The sequence below is a fragment of the Saccopteryx bilineata genome, chromosome 2, assembly GCF_036850765.1.
Source record: "Saccopteryx bilineata isolate mSacBil1 chromosome 2, mSacBil1_pri_phased_curated, whole genome shotgun sequence".
NCBI lineage: Eukaryota > Metazoa > Chordata > Mammalia > Chiroptera > Emballonuridae > Saccopteryx > Saccopteryx bilineata.
The window spans coordinates 334,010,087-334,037,693 of NC_089491.1; the positions used below are offsets into that span (position 1 = coordinate 334,010,087).

Below are 27,607 nucleotides of genomic sequence, written 5' to 3' on the forward strand. Positions count from 1 at the left end.
AACGTAGCCTCATTTTAATGATTCATCAGTCTCAGGATTTTGAATTCAACTTCCATCAATGTATGGAAACAGAAACTTTAGTGATGGTCTCATAAAAATGTCCTTAGAATCACATACAATACATTTTATTGTATTGACTTACAGAAGTCAATATAAAAGTTTGGTGCTTACTAGCACTCTGTAATTTCTGGTGCAGTAACGTTTTTTTCTTCCCTATGTATCCGTCAGGGCCTAGTAAAACTATAGGAGGTGTTTCAGAGAATTAATTCCGGGAATTGGTTACACAGGTGTTGAAGACTGAAAGAGCAAAAAGTAGACACAAAGGTAATCCGGATATTAATATCTTCAGGAAACAGCTACCACGCTTAGGGCTGGGGGAATAGAAGAGGAGAACCTAGGAGCTCAGAGGGGCCCCCACACAGCTGGCAGTCTGACCTCTGAGTGGGATGCTTGCAGCTGGTGCTCAGCTACCAGGGGAGAAGTGGCACAGCTGGAGCTGGGAGATAAAGCTACCCTCTGTTGCCAGAACAACACTGATAAGAATGAAAACAGCAAGGAAATCTCTTCCCCCTTCCTCTTCCCATCTCACACTACTGCCTCCCCTTGGTAAAACTGGCAGCTGACAGGCAAGTTTGGTAAACAAGGTTAGCGGACCAGGTTCAGAGCTGGGTGCAGAGCAGTTCAGATCAAGTGTAGAAAGTGACAAGAGATGAGCAGCCAGTACAACCTTATAGGGGAGTAACAAACTGTTATTGCCTGGGGGTTTAGCTAATGTGCAACCATTTACCCCCCCAGCATTTAATTATTTGTTTATTACTTAAAATTTTTTTGGATTTAGCAAGAGGAGGGGAGACAGAGACAGACTCTCGCATGCCCCCCGACCAGGATCCACCAGGCAAGCCCCCTAGGGGATGATGCTCTGTCCATCTGGAACTCTTGATCTGTTGCAACCAGAGCCATTTTTTAGCACCTGAGGTGGAGGCCATGGAGCCATCCTCAGTGCGTGCAGCCAGCTTGCTCTAATCCAGCCATGTATGACTGCAGGAGGAGAGGAGAAGAGAGAAAGAGAAGTGAGAGGGGTAGGGGTGGAGAAACAGATGGGTGCTTCTCCTGTGTGCCCTGATCAGGAATCAAACCTGGGACATCCACATGCCGGGCCGACATTCTACCACTGAGCCAACAAGCCAAGGGCCACCCCTAAGCATTTATTAAAGAGCAAATTATGATTGCTACTATTCATAGACTTTACAGACCCAAGCCCTGCCTCCTTGTTTCTCTCAGCCTTATCTTTGCTTTACATTGCCATGGTCCATAACCTTTGCGTTGTTTTGTATTCTATTTGATTTTCTATATTTCTCTCTGTAGTTGGGAGTCTGAAAATGGAAAACAATAAGCTGCATACAATAACTATGGCTTTTTTGTAGAGCCCAGTGGTATAGGAGGAGGATATTGTTTTTCTCTCCAAGGCCAATATCCCCCTTGGGCTATTTAAAAGAGAATATTCCTTGGACAGTCAAATAGGTTCTTCTTAATTTAAGCACCACTTACTAACTTAGAATTAAGCCACATTTTACCTTGCTTCTGTTTTCACTTTGACTTTGTTAAGCAATTGTTTTTATCTCCTGTATTGGTGAGATTTTGATTCATTACCCTACATCCCCCAAGAATCCTGTCTTTGCCTTTTTTTGAGAAAGTCTGTTCTGGTGAGTAAAATTTCTGTCCTTGTTATAAAGTTTTGATTCTGGATATGTCTGGGAATGTAAGTCGAGCCCCTCAGTTTTTCTGTTCCTGTTTGGACCTTAGAGTGTTGCTCTTACTTGCTTTTCTTTTTATATGATAATATTATTGATTAGACTAGTGCTTTCTTTTACATTTAATTATACCTTGAATAGATTTCCTGGCCTGCTTTTTTCCTACTTTGATTTTTAAAATACTCTCCACACTTAATCTCATCTATTATGTGTGAATTAGGCTAAATTTAACTCTCTCCAACATTTCATTGAAATTCAAGGAGCTCCCCTGGTATTATGAACTGCATCAGGGTGCTGAGACAAGACAGTCTGAATTTTACATGCTCTCTTCCATTATCTTTCAGTCCCCCTTTCTGGCCTGGACACAGTGCACCCCCTGTATAGTTTGTATGATAAAAAAGAACCTTGCCTGACCAGGCAGTGGCTCAGTGGATAGAGCATCAGACTGGGATGCAGAGGACCCAGGTTTGAGGCCCTGAGGTTGCTGGCTTGGCTCAAGTCGCTAGCTTGAGCCCAAAGGTTGCTGGCATGAAGCCCAAGGTCGCTGGCTTGAGCAAGGGGTCACTTGCTTTGCTGTGCCCCCCCCCCCCAGTCAAGGCAGGTATGAGAAAGCAATCAATGAACAACTAAGATGCTACAATGAAGAATTGATGCTTCTCATCTCCCTTCCTGTCTGTCTGTCCCTCTCTCTCTCTCTCTCTGTCACACAATGAAATAAAGAAAGAACCTTTACATAAAGCACATGTTGCACTCCCAGGCAGTGATACAGGCCAAGAAAGATTTTAGTAACATTGTTACCATGTTACGTTATTTTGGGGGGGAAGTGATTTTTTTTTAATAGTGTTGACTAATCTGAATATAGATGATAGATATACCTGCCTTTTTTTTTTTTTTTTTTTTTTTTATACCTGCCTTTTTAATTTGATGTGGTGCTTTTATCTTGCTTTTCACATGTATTCAGCAGAATCTTGTCAGGTCCATACTCTTCATTTTGTGCACTGTTGTGAAAAGATAAAGAGACATTGGTTGCCTGTACAGTGGTACCTTGAGATACGAGCTCAATTCATTCTGTAACCGAGCTCATAAGTCAGTCAACTCGTATATCAAATTTCTCCCATTTAAAATAACTGAAATAGATTTAATTTGTTCCAGCCCTGTGAAACATCCCTAAACCATCATAAATTATGAAAAAAGACATGTTTTTAATTAAGAAACACACATATATACTTTACCAATGCATAACAAAATATATGAAATAAAAGAAAAAAGTGTTACTTAGTACTGTATTCTTACCTTGGAGACAGATGAGTGCGGCTAACGGAGGTGAATGGCAGAGGAGGAGGGAGGGAGGAAGGGATGCAGGCATTGTAGACACGTAAACTAAAACTGCACTTTCTTTACTTAAAATGAAACCACAAAAACTTAATTGTAAAAAAAATGCACTTTCTTAACTGTAAACTTAACCTAAGCTTAACATTATGTATTTTTCATTTAATCATCACCTGTTTTTACCTTTTTGGCTGCACTTTCGGCACTTTCACTTGCAGGACTTTTGAATAAAAATCTATCCAAAGAGGTGTGCTTTTGCCTGCCTTTTAAAATGTTACGGAGCCTGACCAGGCGGTGGTGCGGTAGATAGAGTGTTGGACTGGGATGAGGAAGACCCAGGTTCGAGACCCAAGGTCGCCAGCTTGAGTGTGGGCTCATCTGGTTTGAGCAGAGCTCACCAGCTTGGACCCAAAGTCACTGGCTCGAGCAAGGAGTTACTCGGTCTGCTGTAGCCCCACAATCAAGGCACCTATGAGAAAGCAATCAATGAACAACTAAGGTGTCACAACGAAAAACTGATGATTGATGCTTCTCATCTTTCTCCGTTCCCGTCTGTCTGTCCCTATCTATCCCTCTCTCTGACTCTCTCTCTGTCTCTTTAAAAAAAAAATAAAGATTTTAAAAGCCTGACCAGTCAGTGGCGTAGTGGATAGAGTGCCGGACTGGGACACAGAGGACCCAGGTTCAAGACCCTGAGGTCGCCAGCTTGAGCGTGGGCTCATCTGGTTTCAGCAAGACTCACTAGCTTGAACCCAAGGATACTGGCTTGAGCAATGGGTCACTCGGTCTGCTGTAGCCCCCCGGTCAAGGCACATATGAGAAATCAATCAATGAACAGCTAAGGAAGCGCAATGAAGAATTGATGTTTCTCATCTCTCTCCCTTCCTGTCTGTCTGTCCCTATCTGTCCCTCTCTCTGTCTCTGTCACCAAAAAAAAAAAAAAAAAAGGCAGAAACTCTAAATAATGTTACGGAAATGTGACAAACAAATGTCATTAAAAAGTGCTGAAGCACGACCAGTTGAAACTTTTTCTGGGTGTTTCTTTTCAATGAAACTTGAAAGCTTCTCCCACATTGCCAGCATGTCTTTAATTTCACTTGTAGAAATCACTTTCTGCGACTCTACCTCCTCCTCACTACTAATCTCTTGCAGAAGCTCCGTATCTTGCATAATCTGTAGCTCCTTCAACTCCTCAGTTGAGAGTTCCTCCTTATGTTCCTTGAAGAGCTCGTTTATGTCACCCTCATCTACCTCCAGACCCATTGACTTTCTGAGGGACACAATCTCCTCCAATGCTTCTACCTCGGTCTCAGTCTGTGGTTTGAATCCTTTGAAGTGTCTGTCTGCAACAACATCAGGCCATAACTTTTTCCATGCCGAGTTCAAGGTTCTTCTTGTAACTTCTTGCCGTGCCAAGTCAATAATGCGTAAACATATCACGATGTTGTAGTGATCTTTCCAAAACTCTCAAAGGGTTGGATTTGTATTCTCAGTCACCTCAAAGCAGCAGCGGAACAAGTGCTTTGTGTAAAGCTTTTTAAAGTTGGAAATGACCTGCTGATCCATAGGTTGCAAGATTGAAGTCATGTTGGGTGGGAGGTAGAGGACTTTCATGAATTTGAACTCATTGAGACTGTCATCTTCAAGACCAGGTGGGTGGGCTGGAGCATTTTCAAGGATTAATATGCTTTCATCGGGAGTTTATTTTCTTGAAGATATTTCTTCACTGCAGGACCAAAGATGAGATTTACCCATTCAATAAAAAATTGCTGCATAACCCATGCCCTAGCATTGGCACACCACATAACCTGCAGTTTTTCTTTAAGAATCTTGTGAGTCTTAAAGGCTCAAGGATTTTCAGAATGATACAAGTGCAGTGGCTTTACTTTACAGTCACCGCTAGCATTTGCACACAATGCAAGGGTCAGACGGTCCTTCATGGGTTTATGGCCTGGCAGTCTTCCGGGGCATTTTTTTCAAAACAATCCTGTTTCGTCACAGTTTTGAACACTTGTTGGGGAGTGTAGCCTTTCTTTGCGCAGCAAAACGTGCAATGTACTCCTCAGCTGCCTTAACGTCAGCACTCGCAGCTTCACCATGCCTCACCACCGAGTGGATGCCAGATCTCTTCTAGAAATTTTCAAACCAGCCATGACTTGCCTTAAACGTATCTTCTGCTGCCTCTTTTGAGGTTGATGGTTCTTTCTTCTTCAAGTTGCTGTAAATAATACATGCCTTTTCACATATCGCAGTCTCCGTCACTGTATCTCCTTCCAGCTCTTTCTCTTTCGGCCACACCAACAGAAGCTTCTTCATTTCTTAATGGATATTTGTCCTTAATTGGGACAGAATTGTAGTTCCTTTCACTGGATTTGTGCTTTTGATGGCATTCTTTTGTTTAAGGATGGTACAAATTGTAGATGTATTGGGGTCTTACAGCCTTGCCAGTTCAATCACTGGTACACCACGCTCATGTTTTTCTATTATTTTCTTGCTTTACTTCTATCGACATCATTCTCTTCTTCTTCTCACCACTGTCCTTTACACTCACTTTCTTCGGCCCCATGATAGCACACAAAAAAAGTTAGTAAAAAATGCAAAAATGATGCAAGAAGGAGTACAGCGCACGAGATTCTACTTGATTCTACGGGTAATACGTGAGAAAGAACGAGATGCTGGTGTTGTACTGCTGATACTGGACCCATGCGCCAATGCGCCAACTAGCAGCAGCTTCCTGAATCACGACTCGTATCTTGGAATTTCACTCAGATCTTGAACAAAAATACGGACAGTGTCACAGCTTATATCTTAAAAATTCATATTGTTGGTCTGCTTGTATCTCAAGATACCACTGTAATTTTCTTGCTTGAGGCCTAGGAGGACAGTATCCCAGTTGTTGGAGTTAATATAATAAAGAAGGGATTTTTACCAAGACATGAAAAGAACTCAGTGTCCTTTGACCGATGATTGGGTAAAGATGTGATACATATATACAGTGGAATACTACAAAGCCATACAGATATGAAATGCCATTTATGACAACATTGATAGATCTTGAGGGTATCATGCAAATGAAATAAGTCAGACAGGAAAGGACAAGAACCATGTGATTTCATTCATATGTGGGATATAAAACAAAAAGCAACAAATGAACAAACAAAAAACTCATAGACACACAGTTTGGTGGTTACCAGAGTAGAAGGAGGTGTAGAGGCAGGATGAAGGTGGTAAAGGGGGTCAAACATGGTGACAGAATGGCACTAGACTTTGGGTGATAAGCACACAATTGAATATACAGATGTATTATAAAGTTGTACACTTGAAACTTATGTTGTTAATCAATGTTCCCTTAATAAATTTTTTAAAAAATAAAAAAAGAAGGGCTTTATAGATGTTTGACTCAAAACTCTTTTGTTCTTAATTTTTTAAAAAAGGAGATGGATATCTAATTTAAAGGTGAAGTAGGCCCTGGCTGCTTGCCTCAGTGGTAGAGCGTTGGCCTGGCATGCAGGAGTCCCGGGTTCGATTCCCGGCCAGGGCACACAGGAGAAGCACCCATCTGCTTCTCCACCCCTCCCCTCTCCTTCCTCTCTGTCTCTTTCTTCCCCTCCCGCAGACAAGGCTCCACTGGAGCAAAGTTGGCCCGGGCATTGAGGATGGCTCTGTGGCCTCTGCCTCAGGCGCTAGAATGGCTCTGGTTGCAACAGAGCGACGCCCCAGATGGGCAGAGCATCGCCCCTTGGTGGGCATGCTGGGTGGATCCTGGTCCGGTGCATGCGGGAGTCTCTGACTGCCTCTCCGTTTCCAACTTCAGAAAAAAAAAAAAAAAAAAAAAATGAAGGTGAAGTAATTGAGGCTCAGTCATTGAGAGATTAGTCAGGCAATGAGACGAGGATAGAATCATAGAGACATAGTAAGTCTGGCATGATTGTAATAATATTGAGCATTTATGTGCCAGGAGCTGTGTCTTTATCTGGATGGTCTGTCTCATTTAATTCACATATCCTTTTGAGTAAAGGAACTACTTTTTTCTTTTTATTAAAAAAGAAATGTTGAAACTGAGACTTAGAGGTTAAATAACTTGTCCAGGGGTTCTGGATGTCTGGTAATTATCTGTCCTGTTTTTTTAAATTCATATTACCTACCATGTTTTCATCCATTAGGAGTTCCTATCAGTTGTCTATCCAGAGAACCTGACTCTTTGTGGATGAAAGCTAAAAGCATCACTGAAAATGGCTTGGGGGAGGGTGGGCATGATGATACCCAACAGTGTGTGTGTCTGTCAGTCATATCTGGCTTTAGGCGACCTATTTTATTTAATATTGTTTGAAAACATTGAAAGCATCATTGACAAATATCCTACTTTGGTTCAAAGAAGTCTAAAATACTGTTGCCTTTGCTTTTTTACAAAGTGTGCTGAATAAAAATGGTTCAAGAGGCTCAAGGATGGGATGGGGAGAGGTAGGCAGATGAGGCACTGGGCAGAAATGACAAGCCTGGGAAGCAGACAGCCCTATTGATCTGTGCAGTGAATTGCATTCTGGAGAGAAGAATTGAAATCCATTATGCAAGTGCATGGTGTACAAATCCCTTTGAAAAGCAGTTAGATGCCATCTAATCCCAAATCATTTAAAAACAATTTTAAAGTACCCAGTATTCTAAAATGCCCTAAGCAGTTTGTCTCTTATCTAGAAGACCAGTGAAATGGATGGGAAAATAGTATTTTAATGCTATCTTTCTCTCATATGTTCTGTTTAATTGTGTGACTTAAATAGTGTTAAATAGCATTTTAGACATTTTAGCATTTAACCTTGAATATTCTGAAACACAGGAAACATAGGATATAGAAGAAACTTCTCTCTAAAAATATTTATTTTTTTTTTGCTTTCTTTTTTTAAAAATAATTTTTATTTATTTATTTATTTATTTACAGGGACAGAGAGAGAGTCAGAGGGATAGATGGGGACAGACAGACAGGAACGAAGAGAAATGAGAAGCATCAATCATTAGTTTTTCGTTGTGACACCTTAGTTGTTCATTGATTGCTTTCTCATATGTACCTTGACCGTGGGCCTTCAGCAGACCGAGGAACCCCTTGCTGGAGCCAGCGACCTTGGGTCCAAGCTGGTGAGCTCTGCTCAAACCAGATGAGCCCACGCTCAAGCTGGCGACCTCGGGGTCTCGAACCTGGGTTCTTCCGCATCCCAGTCCGATGCTCTATCCACTGTACCACCGCCTGGTCAGGCTAAAAATATTTATTTTATCTATCTACCTATCTATCTATCTACCACCTATCTGTCTATTTTATCTATCTATGAGAGAGAAACATCAATTTGCTATTCCTTCCATCCATGCATTCATTGGTCTACTCTTGTACGTTGCCCTGACCAGGGATCAAATACACAACCTTGGCATATCAGGATAACGCTCTAACCAACTGAGCAACCCAGCCACAGCAAAAAATATACTTTTTGACATAATTTCAGACATGTAGAAAAGTTGCAAAAGTAATATAAAGAACTATCATTACCCAGATTTTCCAAATGTTAATATTTTACCATGTTTTCTTTATTCTTTTCTATCTTTGTTAAATTTTTATTATACCAGCTACCTCTTCAAAAGCTCCATCTGAAGAAATGAGGTGTGAGTTTCAGAAGGTATTATGCATGTAGAACTACAAGCTGAGAGATTACCTCAGGCAGAAAAGAATGTATAGAAAAGGTTTTCAAATGTTAGGTGATTATTAGATTCTTAATCCTTTAGGACAGGGGTCCCAAACTTTTTACACAGGGGGCCAGTTCACTGTCCCTCAGTCCGTTGGAGGGCTGGACTATAAAAAAAACTATGAACAAATCTCTATGCACACTGCACATATCTTATTTTAAAGTAAAAAACAAAACAAAACGGGAACAAGTACAATATTTAAAATAAAGAACAAGTAAATATAAATCAACAAACTGACCATTATTTCAATGGGAACTATGCTCCTCTCACTGAGCACCAATGAAAGAGGTGCCCCTTCTGGAAGTGCGGCGGGGGCCGGATAAATGGCCTCAGGGGGCCACATGTGGTCTGCGGGCCATAGTTTGGGGACCCCTGCTTTAGAAAAGTAAAAAGTTGGGCAGCTACATGGAAATAGTTGAGCTAAAGAAGAAAGATATATAGGATGAGGCTAAGAAAGCAATTACTCAGAGTAACAAAGGCTTTTAGAAGTCTGCAAAGAAGGAAAAGGAAAACAATAAAGTAGGATAAAAATGAGAAAATAATTTTGCATGAATAGATAATTATGTTTTTATTTGTAGCCACCAAGGTCCTATTTCTCTGTCTACATGGCTGCCTTTTTTTTTTTTTTGAGGGTAAACTCCAGATATGCATGCATTCTCTTCATAGAGAATGTCTTTCATAGAGCAGAAGTTTCTAGTTTTAATGATGTCTAGCTTATCAATTACTTCTTTTCATGGATCGTGCCTTTGGTGTTGTACTTAAAGCATAGTTGCCATATGCATGGTCATCTAGTTTGTCTCCTACGTTATCGTTAGGAGTTTTGCATTATACATTTGGGCCTAGGACTCATTTTTAAGTTATTTATGTAGTAAAGTCTATGTCTAGATTCATTTTTGGACATGCGAATAATATATCCAATTATTCTATCACCATTTGTTGAAGACACTCTCTTTGCTCCATTGTATTGCCTTTGCTCCTTTATCAAAGATCAGTTAGCTATATATACATATATCTATACCTGTGCTCTCTATTCTGTTCCAGTGATCTATTTCTCTAATTCTTTCACCAATACCACACTACTTTGATTACTATAACTTTATAATAAGTCTTTTTTTTTTTTTTTTTAGTGTTGGGGGTTTTTTAGTTTGTTTTTTGTTTTTTGTTTTTTTTACAGAGACAGAGAGAGAGTCAGAGAGAGGGATAGACAGGGACAGATGGACAGGAACGGAGAGATGAGAAGCATCAATCATTAGTTTTTCGTTGCACATTGCAACACCTTAATTGTTCATTGATTGCCTTCTCATACGTGCCTTGACTGCAGGCCTTCAGCAGACCAAGTAACCCCTTGCTTGGGCTAAGCTGGTGAGCTTTTTGCTCAAACCAGATGAGCCCTCGCTCAAGCTGGCGACCTCAGGGTCTCGAACCTGGGTCTTCCGCATCCCAGTCCGACACTCTATCCACTGTGCCAACGCCTGGTCAGGCACTTTATAATAAGTTTTAAAGTCAATTAGTGTGAGACTTCCAATTTTGTTTTTCTCTTTCAATATGTGTAAGCTATTTGTCAATATCCATGAAATGATATGCTGAGATTTTGATTGGGATTGCATTGAATCTATAGATCAAGTTAGGACATCTTTTTTTCTTTTTCTTTTTTTAATTTTTTCATTTATCCGAAGCTGGAAACGGGGAGGCAGTCAGAAAGACTCCCGCATGCGCCCGACTGGGATCCACCGGGCATGCCCACCAGGGGGTGATGCTCTGCCCCTCTGGGGTGTTGCTCTATTGCATCCAGAGCCATTCTAGCGCCTGAGGCAGAGGCCACAGAGCCATCCTCAGCGCCCGGGCCATCTTTGCTCCAATGGAGCCTTGTCTGCGGGAGGGGAAGAGAGAGACAGAGAGGAAGGAGGCGGGGGGTGGAGAAGCAGATGGGCGCTTCTCCTACGTGCCCTGGCCAGGAACTCCTGCACGTCAGGCCAATGCTCTACCACTGAGCCAACCGGCTAGGGCCAAGTTAGGACATCTTGATAGTATTACATAAGTGTTCTTGTCATGAGCATGGAATATATCTCTATTTATTTCTTTCATTTATTCAAAGTTTCATCAGAGTTTTATAGTTTTTTTGTTTTTTTGTGACAGAGACAGAAAGAAGAACAGACAGACTGGAAGGGAGAGAGATGAGAAGCATCAATTCTTGTTGCAGCACCTTAATTTCTCATTGATTGCTTTCTCATATGTGCCTTGACCGGGGGGCTATAGCAGACCGAGTGACCCCTTGCTCAAGCCAGCGACCTTGGGTTTAAGCTGGTGAGCCTTGCTCAAATCAGATGAGCCTGCACTCAAACTGGCGACCTCAGGGTTCTGAACCTGAGTCCTCTGTGTCCCAGCCCGATGCTCTATCCACTGCGCCACTGCTTGGTCAGGCTAGTTTTATAGTTTTTTCCCCCCCAAATAGCTCCTGTTCATATTTTGTTAGATTTATACCTAAGTATTACACTTTTGGTTGCTAATGTAAATGGTATTGTGTTTTTAATTTCAAATATTTGTTCTTTGCTGGTATATAGGAATTTATTTTTATATATGAACTTTATATCCTGCAACATTGCAGTAATCACTTATTAGTTTCAGGAGATTTTTTTCATTGACCTTTTTGGATTTCCTACATAGACAATCATGTCATCTGGAACAAATGAAATTTATTTCCCCCCTTCCCAGTCAGTATACTTTTTCTTTCCTTCTTTCTTTTTCCTCCCTCTCTCCCTCCCTTCCTTCTTTCTTTTCTTTCTTTATTTCTTTTTTGTCTTACAGCATTAGCTAGGACTTCCAGTACAGTGTTAGAAAAGAGTGATGACTGGGGATATCCTTGCCTTATTCCTGATCTTAGCAGGAAAGCTTCTGTAGTAGTCCCCATTTATCTACAGTTTCATATATCTGTAGTCAGTCATCATGGCTCAGTGATCCAGAATCACCTGTAGTATGGTGACCCTCCTTCTGATGTATCTTCAGAAGGTCAGTAGTAAGCCTGACGCTAGTGTCACAATGCCCACATCATTACTTCACCTCATCTCATCACATAGGCTTTTTATCATCACATATCTTCACAAGAAGGAAGGGTGAACCTGACCAGGCGGTGGTGCAGTGGATAGAGCATTGGACTGGGACATAGAGGACCCAGGTTCAAAACCCCAGGTCACCGGCTTGAGCGTGGGCTCATCTGGTTTGAGCACAGCTCACCAGCTTGAGCCCAAGGTTGCTGGCTTGAGCAAGGGTCACTTGGTCTGCTGTAGCCCCCCACCCCTGTCAAGGCACATATGAGAAAGCAATCAATGAACAACTAAGGTGTCGCAATGAAGAATTGATGCTTCTCATCTCTCTCCCTTCCTGTCTCCGTCCCTCTCTCTGTCTCTCTCTCTGTTGTTGTCACACACACAAAAAAAGGAAGAGTGAGCCCTGTACAATAAGATATTTTCAGGGAGAGACCATATTCATATAACTTCTTATAGTCTATTATTGTAATTTTTCTACATTATTATTATTAATTTCTTACTGTGTCTAATTTGTAAATTATATATACATAATTATATGATAGTATATAAGGTTCGGTACTACCTGAGGTTTCAGGTATCCCCTGGGGGTCTTGGGATGTATCCTTCACAGATTAAGGTGGGACTACTGTAGTTTCTTACCATTAAGTTTGTTGTTATCTGTAGATTTTTAAAAATCAAGTTGAAGTTTCCTTCTATTTTTAGTTTGCATTTATTCCTTTTTAAGGTTGAATAATATTGCATTGTGTATATATATATATATAATATTTGTATGTTGTATACCCATTCATCCATCAGTGAATAGTTGGGTTGCTTAACCTTTTGGCTATTGTGAGTACTGCTGCTGTGAACATGGGTGTGTAGTATTAATAGCCCTTTGAGACTCGGCTTTCAATTCTGGGTGTAGACCCAGAAGTTAAATTGCTGGGTCATATGGTAATTCTCTTTAAGTTTTTTGAGGAACTAATATGCAAAATTTTATATACAGTTATGTTTACTGCACTGATGTTTATAATAGCAAAAAATTGGAAACAGCAGTGATTGGTTGCAAATTTGGGCACATTTATACAATGAAGTATTCAGCTATTTAGAAAGGTTTGGTAGGTCTGTATGTTTTGACATATCAGATATCCAGATATGTTATAATATGAAAAAGGCTAACTATTGAATAATACATGTAATATAAATCATTTTTATTTTAAATCATATATATGTATGTATGCTTCAAAAAACTTTTAAAAAGATGATGCACTTCTCTATAGTTGTTGGGGGAAGAGGGAACAGATTATAGTGCAGTAGAAGAGCAGATCTTTATCTTACTACTTTGTACAGTACTACATGATGTTAGGGTTTACAAGAAACACAATTTTATATGCAGAAGAAATAATTTGAATAATTGCAGTTGGGGCTGGAGTTTAATTCCCATTTGTCAATAAAATACAAAGAAAATGTGAAGTATATAATTTCCTTACTAAGTGTTTTTATATCTGTAGTGTCAAATGCCAAGTCACTGGGGGATCTTTTAAGTATCTTTTTAATTATTATATTTAAATGTATTTTACTGTTATATTTAACATAAAGGGTATTTATTGTATTGTGACCTGAGGTATAAAATGAGCACAGTGAATTTTCATCAAAAAGGTTTTATATAAGGAAAACACTGTACCATTTTTGGGTCATATTTAAATGGTGCTTTCCATTTCCTATGACTTGGTGTAGTGAGGTAGGTAATGAAATACGGACATTGTTCTTGAGGAAAATATCTTTTAATTTAAGCCTTGTGTTACTTTACACACTGAATCCTGTTCTTTGCCTTTTTCTGACAGTAGATCTTCATGGAGGAACACGGAGTGACCCAAACTGAACACATGGCTACCATAGAAGCCCACGCAGTGGCCCAGCAAGTACAGCAGGTCCATGTGGCCACCTATACTGAACACAGTATGCTGAGTGCCGATGAAGACTCGCCTTCTTCTCCAGAGGACACCTCTTACGATGACTCAGACATACTCAACTCCACAGCAGCCGATGAGGTAACAGCCCATCTGGCTGCTGCAGGTAATGCTGTTTGCATTGGAAGCCTTTTTGTTTGTTTGTTTGTTTAATGCTGGTACCCTTCACAATATCTGGAAGAGTCTAGGAAGCCTTGGATTTTCAACTAGTGCCTGTGTTATACTGAGACTTAGGTCCTAAAATCTTATACTATTAGTGATATGACTTGTTTGGTTTTTTATCTATTCTAACGATCTTTTGACCTTGAACTGAGGCATTTAGTCCATTTACATTAAATGTAATCACTGGTATACAGCGGTTGGCAAAACTAGGTTTACAGTTGTGAGTACGTGAAACATAGTTTATTCTTGTATTATTTGTTAATTGTATTATTTTTCATACAAACAGCTGTAAACCTATTTTCACCCACTCTGTATATCAACCAGCATGTGTAGCATGCAATAAACAATTGCTAGACATGCAAAGCAACAGTAAAATGTTATTCAAAGTCAAGAGAGAAATCATCAATATAAATTGATATCAAAAGACTCAGGAAATTGGATTTAGCATACAAAAACTTAAAAACAGCTGTTAAAATATATTTAAAGACAGATAGCATGGCCATGTATAAAAATATAGTTATTTTTAGCAAAAGAAAGGAAACTATAAAAAAGTAGGAATTTAGAAACTAGAAAATAAAATAAGTGAAGTGAAAGTTCTCTAATGTACAGGGTGGGGGAAAGGTAGAGTTAAAGTTGTGAGTATGTGAAACACAGAGTTGATTCTTATATTCCTTTTATTTACTTATTTTTAGAGAGCGAGAGACAAACAGACAGGAAAGGAAAGAGATAAGAAGCATCATTTCTTTATTGCTCCACCTCAGTTGTTCATTGATTTCTTTCTCATATGTGTCTTGACCAGGGGCTACAGCAGAGTGAATGCCCTCTTGTTCAAGCCAGCAACCTTTGGGTTCAAGCCAGCGATCTTGGGGTCGCGTCTGTGATCCTATGCTCAAGCTAGAGACTCTGTGCTCAAGCTGGTGAGCCCGTGCTCAAGCCATTGACCTCAGGGTTTCGAACCTGGGTCTTCAGTGTCCCAGGCTAATGCTCTATCCACTGCACCACCACCTGGTCAGGCTTCTCCTTTTTTTTTAAATTTAAAAAAAAGGGAGGGAGAGTAACATCAATTTGTTTCTTTTTTTTTTTTTTTTTTTTTTTTTACAGAGACAGAGAGAGGGATAGATAGGGACAGACAGACAGGAACGGAGAGAGATGAGAAGCATCAATCATCAGTTTTTCGTTGTGGCACTTTAGTTGTTCATTGATTGCTTTCTCATATGTGCCTTGACCGTGGGCCTTCAGCAGACCGAGTAATCCCTTGCTTGAGCCAGTGACCTTGGGTCCAAGCTGGTGAGCTTTTTGCTCAAGCCAGATGAGCCCGCGCTCAAGCTGGCAACCTCGAGGTCTGGAACCTGGTCCTCCACATCCCAGTCCGACGCTCTATCCACTGTGCCACCGCCTGGTCAGGCTCAATTTGTTTCTATATATGCCCTGACTGGGGATTGAACTGGCAATCTTTGCATTTCAGGGTGGTACTCTAACCAGCCAAGCTATCTGGCCAGGACTTTATGCTTATATTCTTATTTACTAATTATTATATTATTTTTCATATGAAATTTGAATTTAACCATGTTTACTCTCTGCTTTCTCTTTATCTCAGTTGTTCTGTGTTTGCTTTTCCTTCATGTTTCCCTTTGGAGTGGTTGAAACTTTTTTTTTCTTATTCATTTGGAAGTTATATATACTTAAAAAAATTTATTTTTGTGACAGAGACAGAGAGAGAGAGAGACAGAGAAAGGGACAGAATAGGGACAGACAGACAGGAAGGGAGAGATGAGAAGCATCAATTCTTTGTTGGGCTCCTTGGTTGTTCATTGACTGCTTTCTCATATGTGCCTTGACCTGGGGGCTACAGCAGACCTAGTGATCCCTTGCTCGAGCCAGCGACCTTTGAGCTCAAGCCAGTGACCGTGGAGTGGTCATGTCTATGATCCCATGCTCAAGCCAGCGACCCTGTGCTCAAGCCTGTGACCTTGGGGTTTTGAACCTGGATCCTTAGCATCCCAGGTCAACACTCTATCCACTGTGCCACTACCTGGTCAGGCCATTTATTTGTTTTTTAGATTCAATTGTTAATGGATATATCTTTATTACCATTTTATTGTTAATATTGTTGATTTTTTTTTTTTTAAAGAAGACCCTTTAGCATTTCATATAATACTGGTTTGGTGGTGATAAAACTCCTTTAGCTCTTTATTGTCTGTAAATTCTTTAGCTGTCCTTCAATTCTAAATGGTAACTAGGCTGGGTAATCTTGGTTATAGGTCCTTACTTTTCATCACTTTGAATATTTCTTGCCACACTTTTCTGGCCTGCAAAGTTTCTGTCGGGAAATCAGCTAACAGTCTTATGGGAGCTCCCTTATAGGTAACAAATGCTTTTTAGATTTATTAGTTGCTGCTTTTAAGATTCTTTTTTTGTCTTTAACGCTTGACTTTTTAATTATGATGTGTCTTGATGTGGGCCTCTCTGGGTTCATCTTGTATGGAACTCTGTGCTTGTATGTTTATTTTCTTCACCAAGTTAGGTAAGTTTTCTGTCCTTTTTTCAAATAGGTTTTCAATTTTTTGTTCTCTCTCTTCTCCTTCCATCACCTCCATGATGTGAATGTTGGTGTGCTTGAAGTCCCAAAGGCTCCTTATATTATCTTCATTTTTTTTTTGGATTCTTTTTTCATTTTGCTGTTTTGATTGAGTGCATTTTGCTTCCTCATATTCCAAATCACTGATATGATTCCCTGTAAACTATTTTTCAGTTCAGTTAGTGTATCCTTAGTTTCTGACTGGTCCTTTTTTATGCTGTTGAGGTTCTCACTGAGTTCATTGAACATCCTTATAGCCCATGTTTTGAACTCTGCATCTAGTAGATTGTTTGCCTCTATTTTGTTTAGTTCTTTTTCTGAAGTTTTGTTCTGTTCTTTGATTTGGGACATGTTTCTTTGTCTCCTGATTTTGTCAGCCTTCCTATGTTTGTTTCTATGTATTTAGTAGAACTGCTGTCTCCCAGGCTTGGTGGAGTGGCCCAATGTAGTAGATGTTCTGTTGGGTTCAGTGGCACAGTCTTCCCAACCACCCCAGTTGGGCACTTGAGGAGTGCCCCCCCATGTGATTGCTATCAGCATGTCAATGGGATTGATTTACCCCCAGACTGATCACTACCCTGGAGGGTCAGCTGTGCAGGGGCCCACCCCATAGAGCAGGACATACTTCACCGTGGCTCTGGTGCCCACTGCATCCACCCCTTGAGTGTGTCACTTCTGGAAGTGGTTGGTTGGTGATGCTTCAACATGATCTGAAGCTGTCCACTGAGTGCGCTGGCTCTGGGACCTCTGGAGGTGTAGGCCAAGGTCGGCCGCCACCTATGTTCTGTCCAGGCAATCTGGCGCGAGCTACAAAGTGATATGCAGATGGCTGCTACTTATGCTGGGCTTGGAGGTACTGAGGCCAGACCAAGTTATGAACCAAGGCCAGCTGCTACTAGTGTTGGGGCTGGGGATACCTAGTTAGAGGTATGGGGCATGCTGAGGCCAGGTGCTCCTTATTTGAAAGATTTTAGGAAAATCTGAAGCATGAGCCAAAACAGGCCATTCGTATGGAAAAGCCACTGGAAACAATTTGGGTGGGCCTAAAAGTTGGGTGGAGCGGGTCAGGGAATCACCAGGGCTGGGCTCACAGCTTTTCCCAGGTTGATAGAGACTCAGATAAGGGAGCCCACCCGTCAGCTCTGTTGGGGTAATAGGACAATGACCTCTGCTTGCACTTCTGTCTGAAAGAAAGCTGCCCCTACAGCTCTCACCCTGATAACTGGCAATTCCGTTCTTCCTATATGTTTCTGGTGCCTTTCAAGCTGCTGCTCAGCACTAGATCTCAGAGAGAGTGAGTCTGAGTAAGTCTGTGTGTGGGCCCTTTAAGAGGAACTGCCTGGGACTCCAGCAGCCTTAATCTCCCTGAGCCTCAATCCCTGCTGGGTTTTACAGGGAAATTATAGGGACTTCTCCTCCTAGCACCAGAACTCTGAACGGGGAGGCTGGGTGTGGGACTGGGACTCCTTGCTTCTCAGGGGGGACCTCTGAAGCCCAGATGTCCTCCCAATTTTTATCTGTCACAGAGTGTGGGACTAGCCCTGTTCATGTTTCTGCCCCTCCCACCAGTCTCCATGTGTCTTCTTTAACTCCCTAGTTCTAGGACTTCCATTCAGCACTATTTCAGGCAGTTCTGAATGATGGTGGTTCTGTAGTTTAGGTCTCATTCTGATGTGGTTATGGGAGGAGGCGAGCACCACGTTTACTGCTGCTGTCATCTCACCTGGAAGTTCTGGTTTTCAATTTTTAGTGTTTTTTTTTCCCCTCCCAGATTTGAACTTTTACATTGCAATAGAAAAAAAAATTTTTTTTTAAATCTCCACGAGTAATGTAAGCACTACGATTTTATAATCCATTTGGTAATTTGCTCCCTGAAGTGCCTCTGGGTCTTTTCCTGTTATACGTTGTTAGTGCTGTTTCTTGTTCATATTGCTTTTTCTCTTCATGTACTTACTGGTTCATTTGAATGAATGCTGAATGCTGTGTTTGGAAGATGATTTTTTAGAAGTAATTTGAGTAATAACTATATATGGTGTTAGAAGGGTACGGGATTTATTGGAACGATCACTTAATTATATAGTGTCTAATCACTGGGTTGTACACCTGAAACTAATATGACATTGTATGTCAACTGTAATTGAAAAATAAAAAAGTAAAAGAGAGAGAGAAGTAATTTGGAGTCTAGAATGATTTTATTATCATCTAGAGAGGATTTTTGTTTGTGTCTACCAGATGCTGAGGGCACCAGCCATCCTGGATCATATTAATCCAATTTAAGGTTTTAAGATTTTTCTGGGCCACAAAGTGACTTAAAAGCTGGGCTATATTTTGTACCATTCTCTTTGTTATTCACATGGTATATTTAGCATTAGGTAGATGACTCCATGTAAACTGTGCCTGGCTGGATCTAACACTGTATCACCGATCTTAGAAGACATTTAGGAAAAACTGGACAGGAAATCAGTTATCAGGAATGGCCAAAATATTCCCTCTTTTTAGTATGTGCTGTGTTGAAGTGGAAGGAGTGAGATGTAATGGATAATGACCTTGCTACCATCAGTTATTCTCTAGTGTATATTTCTGGAATTGTGAATTTAAAGATGAGGCTTAGTAGCAATACACATGAAATATTTGTAAAATATACTTTTGAAATGTTTATACTTCCCAGAAGAGGGCGTCCTAACATAGTGAATCCAGGTCAGCTTCTTTCCTATGAAGGAAGACACTTTGGAGACATAGTTTTGCTGTATTACTATACTGCTTTGTCTTAATGTTAAGATTAGGAAAGGACTTTAATCTACCCCTTTCATGTGGCAGATCCGGAAACTGAGGCTCACCTGGTAGAAATGATTTACCATTAAATCATTTAACAATTATTGAGCAATTACTTACTATATACCAGGGGTCCCCAAACTACGGCCTGCGGGCCACATGCGGCCCCCTGAGGCCATTTATCCGGCTCCCACCGCACTTCTGGAAGGGGCACCTCTTTCATTGGTGCTCAGTGAGAGGAGCATAGTTCCCATTGAAATACTGGTCAGTTTGTTGATTTAAATTTACTTGTTCTTTATTTTAAATATTGTATTTGTTCCTGTTTTGTTTTTTTACTTTAAAATAACGTATGTGCAGTGTTCATAGGGATTTGGTCATAGTTTGTTTTTTTTTTATAGTCCAGCCCTCCAACGGACTGAGGGACAGTGAACTGGCCCCCTGTGTAAAAAGTTTGGGGACCCCTGCTGTATACTCTATAATACCATATGTAGATCCTATGAATATGACAGGCAAAGGCTTGCTCCTAAAGGTGTTTACAGACTAGTGGCGGGTGCAGGGTGTATATAATAGAATAAAATGTTTTCAGAAAGCACTGAGTGCTCTGGAGAAAATAATGAAGTAAGGTAAATGGAGAGAGTAGGGTAGTGGTTAGCTGCTTTTTCTAATCCTATTTTTTTCCCTTCTTCCATTGAGGTAAACTATTCTGAATTTTTATATTGATAAATTTCTCTTGTAAAAGGAATACATTTTAGAATGTCATCATTTTGATGTGAAGCATGTAAATGTTGATAATATGCACTGTTTTTTATACATTTAGTTTTCAAGAGAGTTACTTAATTGCTGTTTTGCCCACACCTATTATATAGTCTACTTGCTATTGTTTTTTTTTTTTTTCATTTTTCTGAAGCTGGAAACAGGGAGAGACAGTCAGACAGACTCCCGCATGCGCCCGACCGGGATCCACCCGGCACGCCCACCAGGGGCGACGCTCTGCCCATCCTGGGCGTCGCCATGTTGCGACCAGAGCCACTCTAGCGCCTGAGGCAGAGGCCACAGAGCCATCCCCAGCGCCCGGGCCATCTTTGCTCCAATGGAGCCTTGGCTGCGGGAGGGGAAGAGAGAGACAGAGAGGAAAGCGCGGCGGAGGGGTGGAGAAGCAAATGTGCGCTTCTCCTGTGTGCCCTGGCCGGGAATCGAACCCGGGTCCTCCGCACGCTAGGCCGACGCTCTACCGCTGAGCCAACCGGCCAGGGCTACTTGCTATTGTTTTTAAAAGTGACATTTAAAACATAGTCTATATAGAGATACAGTGGGTGTTATCTCCCCATCTTTATTGATGTTAATTCAACTGCTTTGCTAGTTGCAAATGCATATCATAAGAATAAAAGTGTATTTGTAAACTGTAGGGGAACTGAAAATTAGGACTGAAACTGCTTTCTTAAAAAAAAATAAAAGAAGACATACAAATGGCCAATAGGTATATGAAAAACGTTCGCTATCACTAATCATCAGGGAAAGGCAAGTCAAAACCACAATGAGATATCACTTCACATTTGTTAGGATGGTGATAATAAGGAAAAGATAACTATTAGTGACAATGTAGAAAAATCGGAACCCTTGTGTGCTGTTACTGAGAATATTAAATGGTACAACCTCTATGGAAAACATAATGAGGAACGGGCAGGTGGAGGAGGGTGTGGGGGGATAAATGGCGATGGACAAAGACTGGAGCTCACACAATACAGTGTACAGAAGATGTGTTGTAGGATTGTGCACCTGAGACCTGTGTAACTTGGTTAACCAGTGTCACGCCAATAAATTCAGTTTTTTAAAAAAGTATGAAGTTTCTTCAAAAAATAAAAAATTGAATTGCCATATGATCTAGCAGTTTTGCCTCTAGACATTTATTCAAAAGAATTGAAACCTGGAACTTATGGAGTTATTTGCACCCTCATGTTCATTGCAGCAGTATTCACAGTAGCCAGTATAAATGTGAACCATTAAACTTAATTTTCGTTTTGTTTTTTTTTTTCTTTTCTGAAGCTGGAAACGGGAGAGACAGTCAGACAGACTCCCGCATGCGCCTGACCGGGATCCACCCGGCACGCCCACCAGGGGCGACTCTCTTCCCACCAGGGGGCGATGCTCTGCGCCTCCGGGGCGTCGCTCTGCCGCGACCAGAGCCACACTAGCGCCTGGGGCAGAGGCCAAGGAGCCATCCCCAGCGCCCGGGCCATCTTTGCTCCAATGGAACCTTGGCTGCGGGAGGGGAAGAGAGAGACAGAGAGGAAGGAGGGGGGTGGGGGGTGGAGAAGCAAATGGGCGCTTCTCTATGTGCCCTGGCCGGGAATCGAACCCGGTTCCCCTGCACGCCAGGCCGACACTTTACCGCTGAGCCAACCGGCCAGGGCTAAACTTAATTTTCAATTAAGCTTTTTATGGGATTCACAAATAAGGATAAAGGTGGGTTGCCTGTTTTTTCGTTTTTGTTTGTTTTTTAAAGGAATGTCTTTGATATGTTGAGGTTCCATGAATCAGAGATTCCAATAGTTCCTTACGGCCTACGCACTTTAACTTCAGTCATTAGTCCCAGGGCAAAGCAGATGAACTTTTTTTTTTTTTGTATTTTTCTGAAGTGAGAAAGGGGGAGACAGAGAGACAGACTCCCACATGTGCCCAACCGGGATCTACCTGGTGTGCCCACCAGGGGACGATGCTCTGCCCATCTGAACATTGCTCCGTTGCAACCGGAGCCATTCCAGCACCTGAGGCAGAGGCCATGGAGCCATCCTCAGCACCCAGGTCAACTTTGCTCCAATGGAGCCTTGGCTGCAGGAGGGGAAGAGAGAGATAGAGAGAAAGGAAAAGGGGAAGGGTGGAGAAGCAGATGGGCGCTTCTCCTGTGTGCCCTGGCCAGAATCGAACCTGGAACTTCCACACGCCGGGCCAATGCTCTACCACTGAGCCAAGCAGCTAGGGCCAAGGCAGACGAACTTTTATTAACATTTCTTTCCCTTGAGTGGGACAGGTTTCATCTCTTTCTTGCCAGGTTGTTTTCATAACTTGACTTTGTGGTCAACAACTCCATTTGGGGCACAATTTTCTGATGTACAAGAACACGTTTTCTAATAAAGAGGATACCCATCCAGACACTCCTCCTATGGGTATTGTTGTTGTTGACATTCCAAGCATAAGTGATTATTTCTGATTTCCTTAATTTAGTTCTTATCTTGTAGTAATGGAAAGAGGGGGACAGGGATAGAAATAAAATTTGAAATCTGTAATTTTTATTCTGGAAAGTTTCCTTTTGATGCTACAATTTCATCTCACACCTCTGAGAATATTTCTTTAACAGTATGAGCATGATTGCAAAACAAAAAACACATACAATTCAAGCTTGTGTGTGATGGGAGGCTTGTCATTCACTTTCATACAAGAGTCATTTTGAAGTTTTATTGGTAAAGTAAAATATGACTCATGTTGAACAATAGTGGAAATATGTTGATAATAGCAGGAACATTTTATATTTATTGATAACATATTGAAAATGACTTCTGCCTTTTTTGTATGTTTAATTGTGTTCTGCCTTGTACAGTTAACAAGCTCTGCCTAACCTGAGCACATACATTGTTTCAGGTCCTGTGGGAATGGCCGCCGCCGCTGCTGTGGCAACAGGAAAGAAACGGAAACGGCCTCATGTGTTTGAGTCCAACCCATCTATCCGGAAGAGACAGCAGACGCGTCTGCTTCGGTGAGGGCACCTTTATCCACACTGTTACTGTTTTGTGGTTGGATGCCACAGTTAGAATCTACATGATTAGGTTCACCCAGGATGCCAAGTTAAATTCCTGGATGACAGAATTAGACTTAAAAGTACTCTTATAAAAAAAAATAAATGCAACTAGAAATATGATGAACAGATGTATAATATCACATTAATTAATTCAGAGAAAATCTGTGTGTCTGCTATATGCAAGGCATTGTTCTAGGCTTTGGGAATATAATAGTGATTGAACCAAATTCCATTAAAAAGCTTATGTTCTAGTGAAGGGAATAGAAAATAAATATGTAATATGTCAGATGATGAGACGTGCTGTGGAAGGAAATGAAGTGGATTAAGGCAAACAGAAAGGTTAGGGGGATACAGTAGTTTCTCTGTTTCATAGGATGGCCCGGGAATTCCTCTCTGATAAGACAGCCTTTGAACAGAGACCTGAAGTAAGTTAAAAGGCAACCACATTCATGTCTAGGGAAGAGCTTTTCCCCTAGGGAGATAGGGACTAGCAAGAGCAAGGACTCTGAAATGGGAAGGAGCATGGTAGTCATGTCTGAGGAATAGCTAGAGAGAGACTGAAAGATTTGGTTTGTAGTGGCGGGGAACCACATCATGAGGTCTCTTGGTCCAATACAGGGGCTTTGACTCTTACTCTGAGTGAGGTGGGAAGTCAGAGAAGGCTTTTGACCAAAGCAAGGATATGATCTGACTTCTGTTTTAAGAGGAGCACTCAGGCTACTGTATGACAGTAGACTCTGGGAGTGTAAGAAAGGAAACAGGAAGACCATGTAGGAGGTTAATATAGTAATCCAGGCCAGAAATGGTAATGTCTTAAAACCAATGTTGCAGCAATAAAGGTGGTAAGAGGTGGTTGCATTCTGGTTGTATTTCAAAAGTCAGCTCCAGCTGCTGGACTGGATGTGGGATGTGAGAGGGAATAAAGGACTAAAGGGTGACCTCAAGGTTTTTGGTCTGATTATTGGAAGACTTGAGATAATACTTTTTGGAAGGGGGGCCGACCGGTCTGGGAGTGAGGTAAAGTTCATGGTACCTCTTAACCATTAAGTAGAAATACAGAATAAGCAGTGGATATATGAGTGGAATTCAAAAGAGAGACCCTAGCAGGAGACATAAGCAATATAGGTAGTGTTTAAAACTATGAGTCTGAAGAAAAAAGAAGAAAAATAAGTAAATAAATAAAATTATGAGACCAAGAGAGCATCTAGGGAGTGAATGTGGACTTGGGCCTGACACACTCGCCCTTTAGAGGTTCGAGAGGTGAAAGGAACTCGCAAAGCAACCAGAACATCAGGAGGAAAGCCCGGAGAGTGGTGTCCTGGAAACCGAGTGCAGAAAGTGTTTCAAGAAAGACGGCATGTGGTCAGCTCTGTCAAATGCTGCTGACAGGTTGAATAAAATGCAGATAGACCTTTAGATATAGCAGCTTGGAGGCTGTGATTGAACTTGACAGGATATTTCAGAAGAGTGGTAAGGATGAAAGGCTTAGAGTGTCTTCAAGAGAGAATGGAAGGGGAGAAGTCGGGGACAGACCATTCCTTCCGGGAATGCCGCCAGATTTCTTGTTTGGTATGTTGTCTTTTGCTCATTTTGATTTCTTCTGAAGAATTTGTAGGTGGTTGCCCTGGCCGTTTGGCTCAGTGGTAGAGCGTTGGCCTGGCGTGCAAAAGTCCCGGGTTTGATTCCCGGCCAGGGCACACAGGAGAAGCGCCCATCTGCTTCTCCACCCCTCCCCCTCTCCTTCCTCTCTGTCTCTCTCTTCCCCTCCCGCAGCCGAGGCTCCATTGGAGCAAAGATGGCCCGGGCGCTGGGGATGGCTCCTTGGCCTCTGCCCCAGGCGCTAGAGTGACTCTGGTCGCGACACAGCGATGCCCTGGAGGGGCAGAGCATCGCCCCCTGGTGGGCAGAGCGTCGCCCCCTGGTGGGCGTGCCAGGTGGATCCCGGTCAGGCGCATGCGGGAGTCTGTCTGACTGTCTTCCCATTTCCAGCTTCAGAAAAATACAAAAAAAAAAAAAAAAGAATTTGTAGGTGGCCAAGAAAGATTAGTATGTAGGTGTGGTACATGGAGGACTTAGATCATTTCGATAGGTTGCATAACATGTTTATATATGATGAAAAATTGAATGTTCTTGAAGTTTTTTTCTTAGTGTTTTACATACTCTATCCAAATTTTCTAGTGTTTATTGGAATGTTGATTCCAAAAGGGGTGCCAGCCCATGTGAATGATATGTGACAAAGGCTGGAAAATACAGTCTAGAATATAAACAGAAGAAGAGTAAACTTGAAAAGTACTCAACAGTAGCCTTCAGCAAATAGGTTACATACCATTGGGTGGGTAGTTCTCCTAATTTCCTTTAATGATAGTACAGGCAGGAGGAATTAGAATGTGTTTTATAGAAGTAAGGGACATAGACACAACACTGCATGCTTTTGGAGAAAGATGGAAAGCTTTATTTCAGATATGTTGGCTTCGCTTCATTTGAATTGGCATGACTTACCAGTCTTTTGAAAGAGAAGATTAATCAGAATAAATTGTCTGAAATCAAAGTAAGTGTTGTGTCTATGTCAGTCACTGTAATTTTTCTTTTAAACTGATTTTATTCTCTTTTCATTCTCTGATTCAGGAAACTTCGAGCCACATTAGATGAATATACGACCCGAGTGGGACAGCAAGCTATTGTCCTCTGTATCTCACCCTCCAAACCCAACCCTGTCTTTAAAGTATTCGGTGCAGCACCTTTGGAAAATGTGGTAAGAGAACTGAGCTGTGTTCTCAGACACCCTTCGCCTTTTGTGGGGTGCTCCCATTCTTTTGGTCTTCTGTGTAGCATAATACTTATTATTTCTATCCTCCTGTTGTTCAGGGTGGGACTGAGGAGTGGGGTTTTCAAACTCCTTTAGCAGATGAAAATAAAAATGATCAGTCCTGTTTCTACTTCCTGTTACAAGGTATTTTTTTTTTTTTTTTTTTTTTTTTTTTTTTTTTTTTTTTTTTTTTTTTTTTTCATTTTTCTGAAGCTGGAAACAGGGAGAGACAGTCAGACAGACTCCCGCATGCGCCCGACCGGGATCCACCCGGCACGCCCACCAGGGGCGGTGCTCTGCCCCCCAGGGGGTGATGCTCTGCCCATCCTGGGCGTCGCCATATTGCGACCAGAGCCACTCTAGCGCCTGAGGCAGAGGCCACAGAGCCATGCCCAGCGCCCGGGCCATCTTTGCTCCAATGGAGCCTTGGCTGCGGGAGGGGAAGAGAGAGACAGAGAGGAAAGCGCGGCGGAGGGGTGGAGAAGCAAATGAGCGCTTCTCCTATGTGCCCTGGCCGGGAATCGAACCCGGGTCCTCCGCACGCTAGGCCGACGCTCTACCGCTGAGCCAACCGGCCAGAGCTCTACAAGGTATTTTGCCTCCCCAGAGCAATGGATAAAAATAGAGTTGTGTTTGTTGAGAAACCAATGCAGGATTTTGTAAGAAAAATGCTGATTTATCTCAGAAACAAGATGGTAGATAATTCCAAGATAGAAACTTTATGAAGCAAAAGCTGAGAGCATTTTATTCATCGCTGATATTCTAGTTGGATATTTAAAATCTCTGACATTTAATCAAAGATTTGACTTAACACTTCTTTAATTTTTAAATATAGTTAATTTTTAAAAATTTTTTTCCACTGGTAGAGAGGGGAAAGAAGAGAAAAGGAGAGAGAGAGAGAGGAGGTGTGGGAGAGAGAGGGTACAGATAAGAGAGAGGAAGAGAAGGAAGGAGAGAGAGAAGCATCAACTCATTGTCCCACTTAGTTCCATTTAGTTGTATACTCATTGATTGCTTCTCCACACCTGTGCCCTCACTGGGGTCGAACGCTTGACCTTGATCACTAGGACAATGCTTCATCCACTGAACCATCTAGCCAAGGCATGGAGTTTCTTTTAGGGAGGATGAAAATGTTCTCAACATAGATTATGATGGTGCTTGTACAATCTACAAATATACTAAAAGATTGAAGTGTATACTTTAAATTGGTGAAATAAATGGTGTGACAGGCTGAATAGTAATGCCCCCAAAGATCTCTAGGTCGAACCCCTAGAATCTTATATGGCAAAGAAGACTTTGCAGCATGAATAAATCAAGGATCTTGGGGTGGAGGGAACTGCCCTGAATTATCCAGGTAGGCTCTAAACCTATTACAGTGTCTATGTAAGAGGAAGATAAAGAGATTGATAAAGATATAGAAGATGTGTTAGTTGAAACAAGAGGTTGGATGCAAGAAGGGGTCAGGAGCCAAGGAATACAAGATAGATAGCAGCTACACAAGACAAGAAAATGTATTCTTTCCTAGAGTTTCCAGGAAGACCAGCCCTGCCAACAACCTTGACTTTAACCCAGTAAAGCTAAGAGAATGAATTTCTGTTGTTTTAAGCCACAGGAAACTGATATATATGGTATGGGAATTCTATCTCAATAAAGCTATTAAAAATGTTGAAAGTAAAAAGGTATGTCAGACAAATGCCTT

At 41.5% G+C, this 27,607-nt stretch overlaps 1 protein-coding gene across 6 annotated transcripts in view; it reads left to right on the forward strand.

Moving 5' to 3' along the window:
• Positions 1–27,607, forward strand: part of NRF1 (nuclear respiratory factor 1) — a 135,941-nt gene that overhangs the window by 37,000 nt on the left and 71,334 nt on the right. For 4 of the 6 annotated variants that reach the window (XM_066262295.1, XM_066262296.1, XM_066262290.1 and 1 more), the window contains exons 2-4: positions 13,672–13,903; positions 22,946–23,060; positions 25,728–25,854. In XM_066262295.1, coding sequence (XP_066118392.1) covers positions 13,681–13,903; positions 22,946–23,060; positions 25,728–25,854 — 465 coding nt within the window. In that variant the 5' untranslated portion in view covers positions 13,672–13,680. The remainder of the gene's footprint in view (positions 1–13,671; positions 13,904–22,945; positions 23,061–25,727; positions 25,855–27,607) is intronic. The other 2 variants (XM_066262293.1, XM_066262294.1) reach the window with 1 other exon arrangement.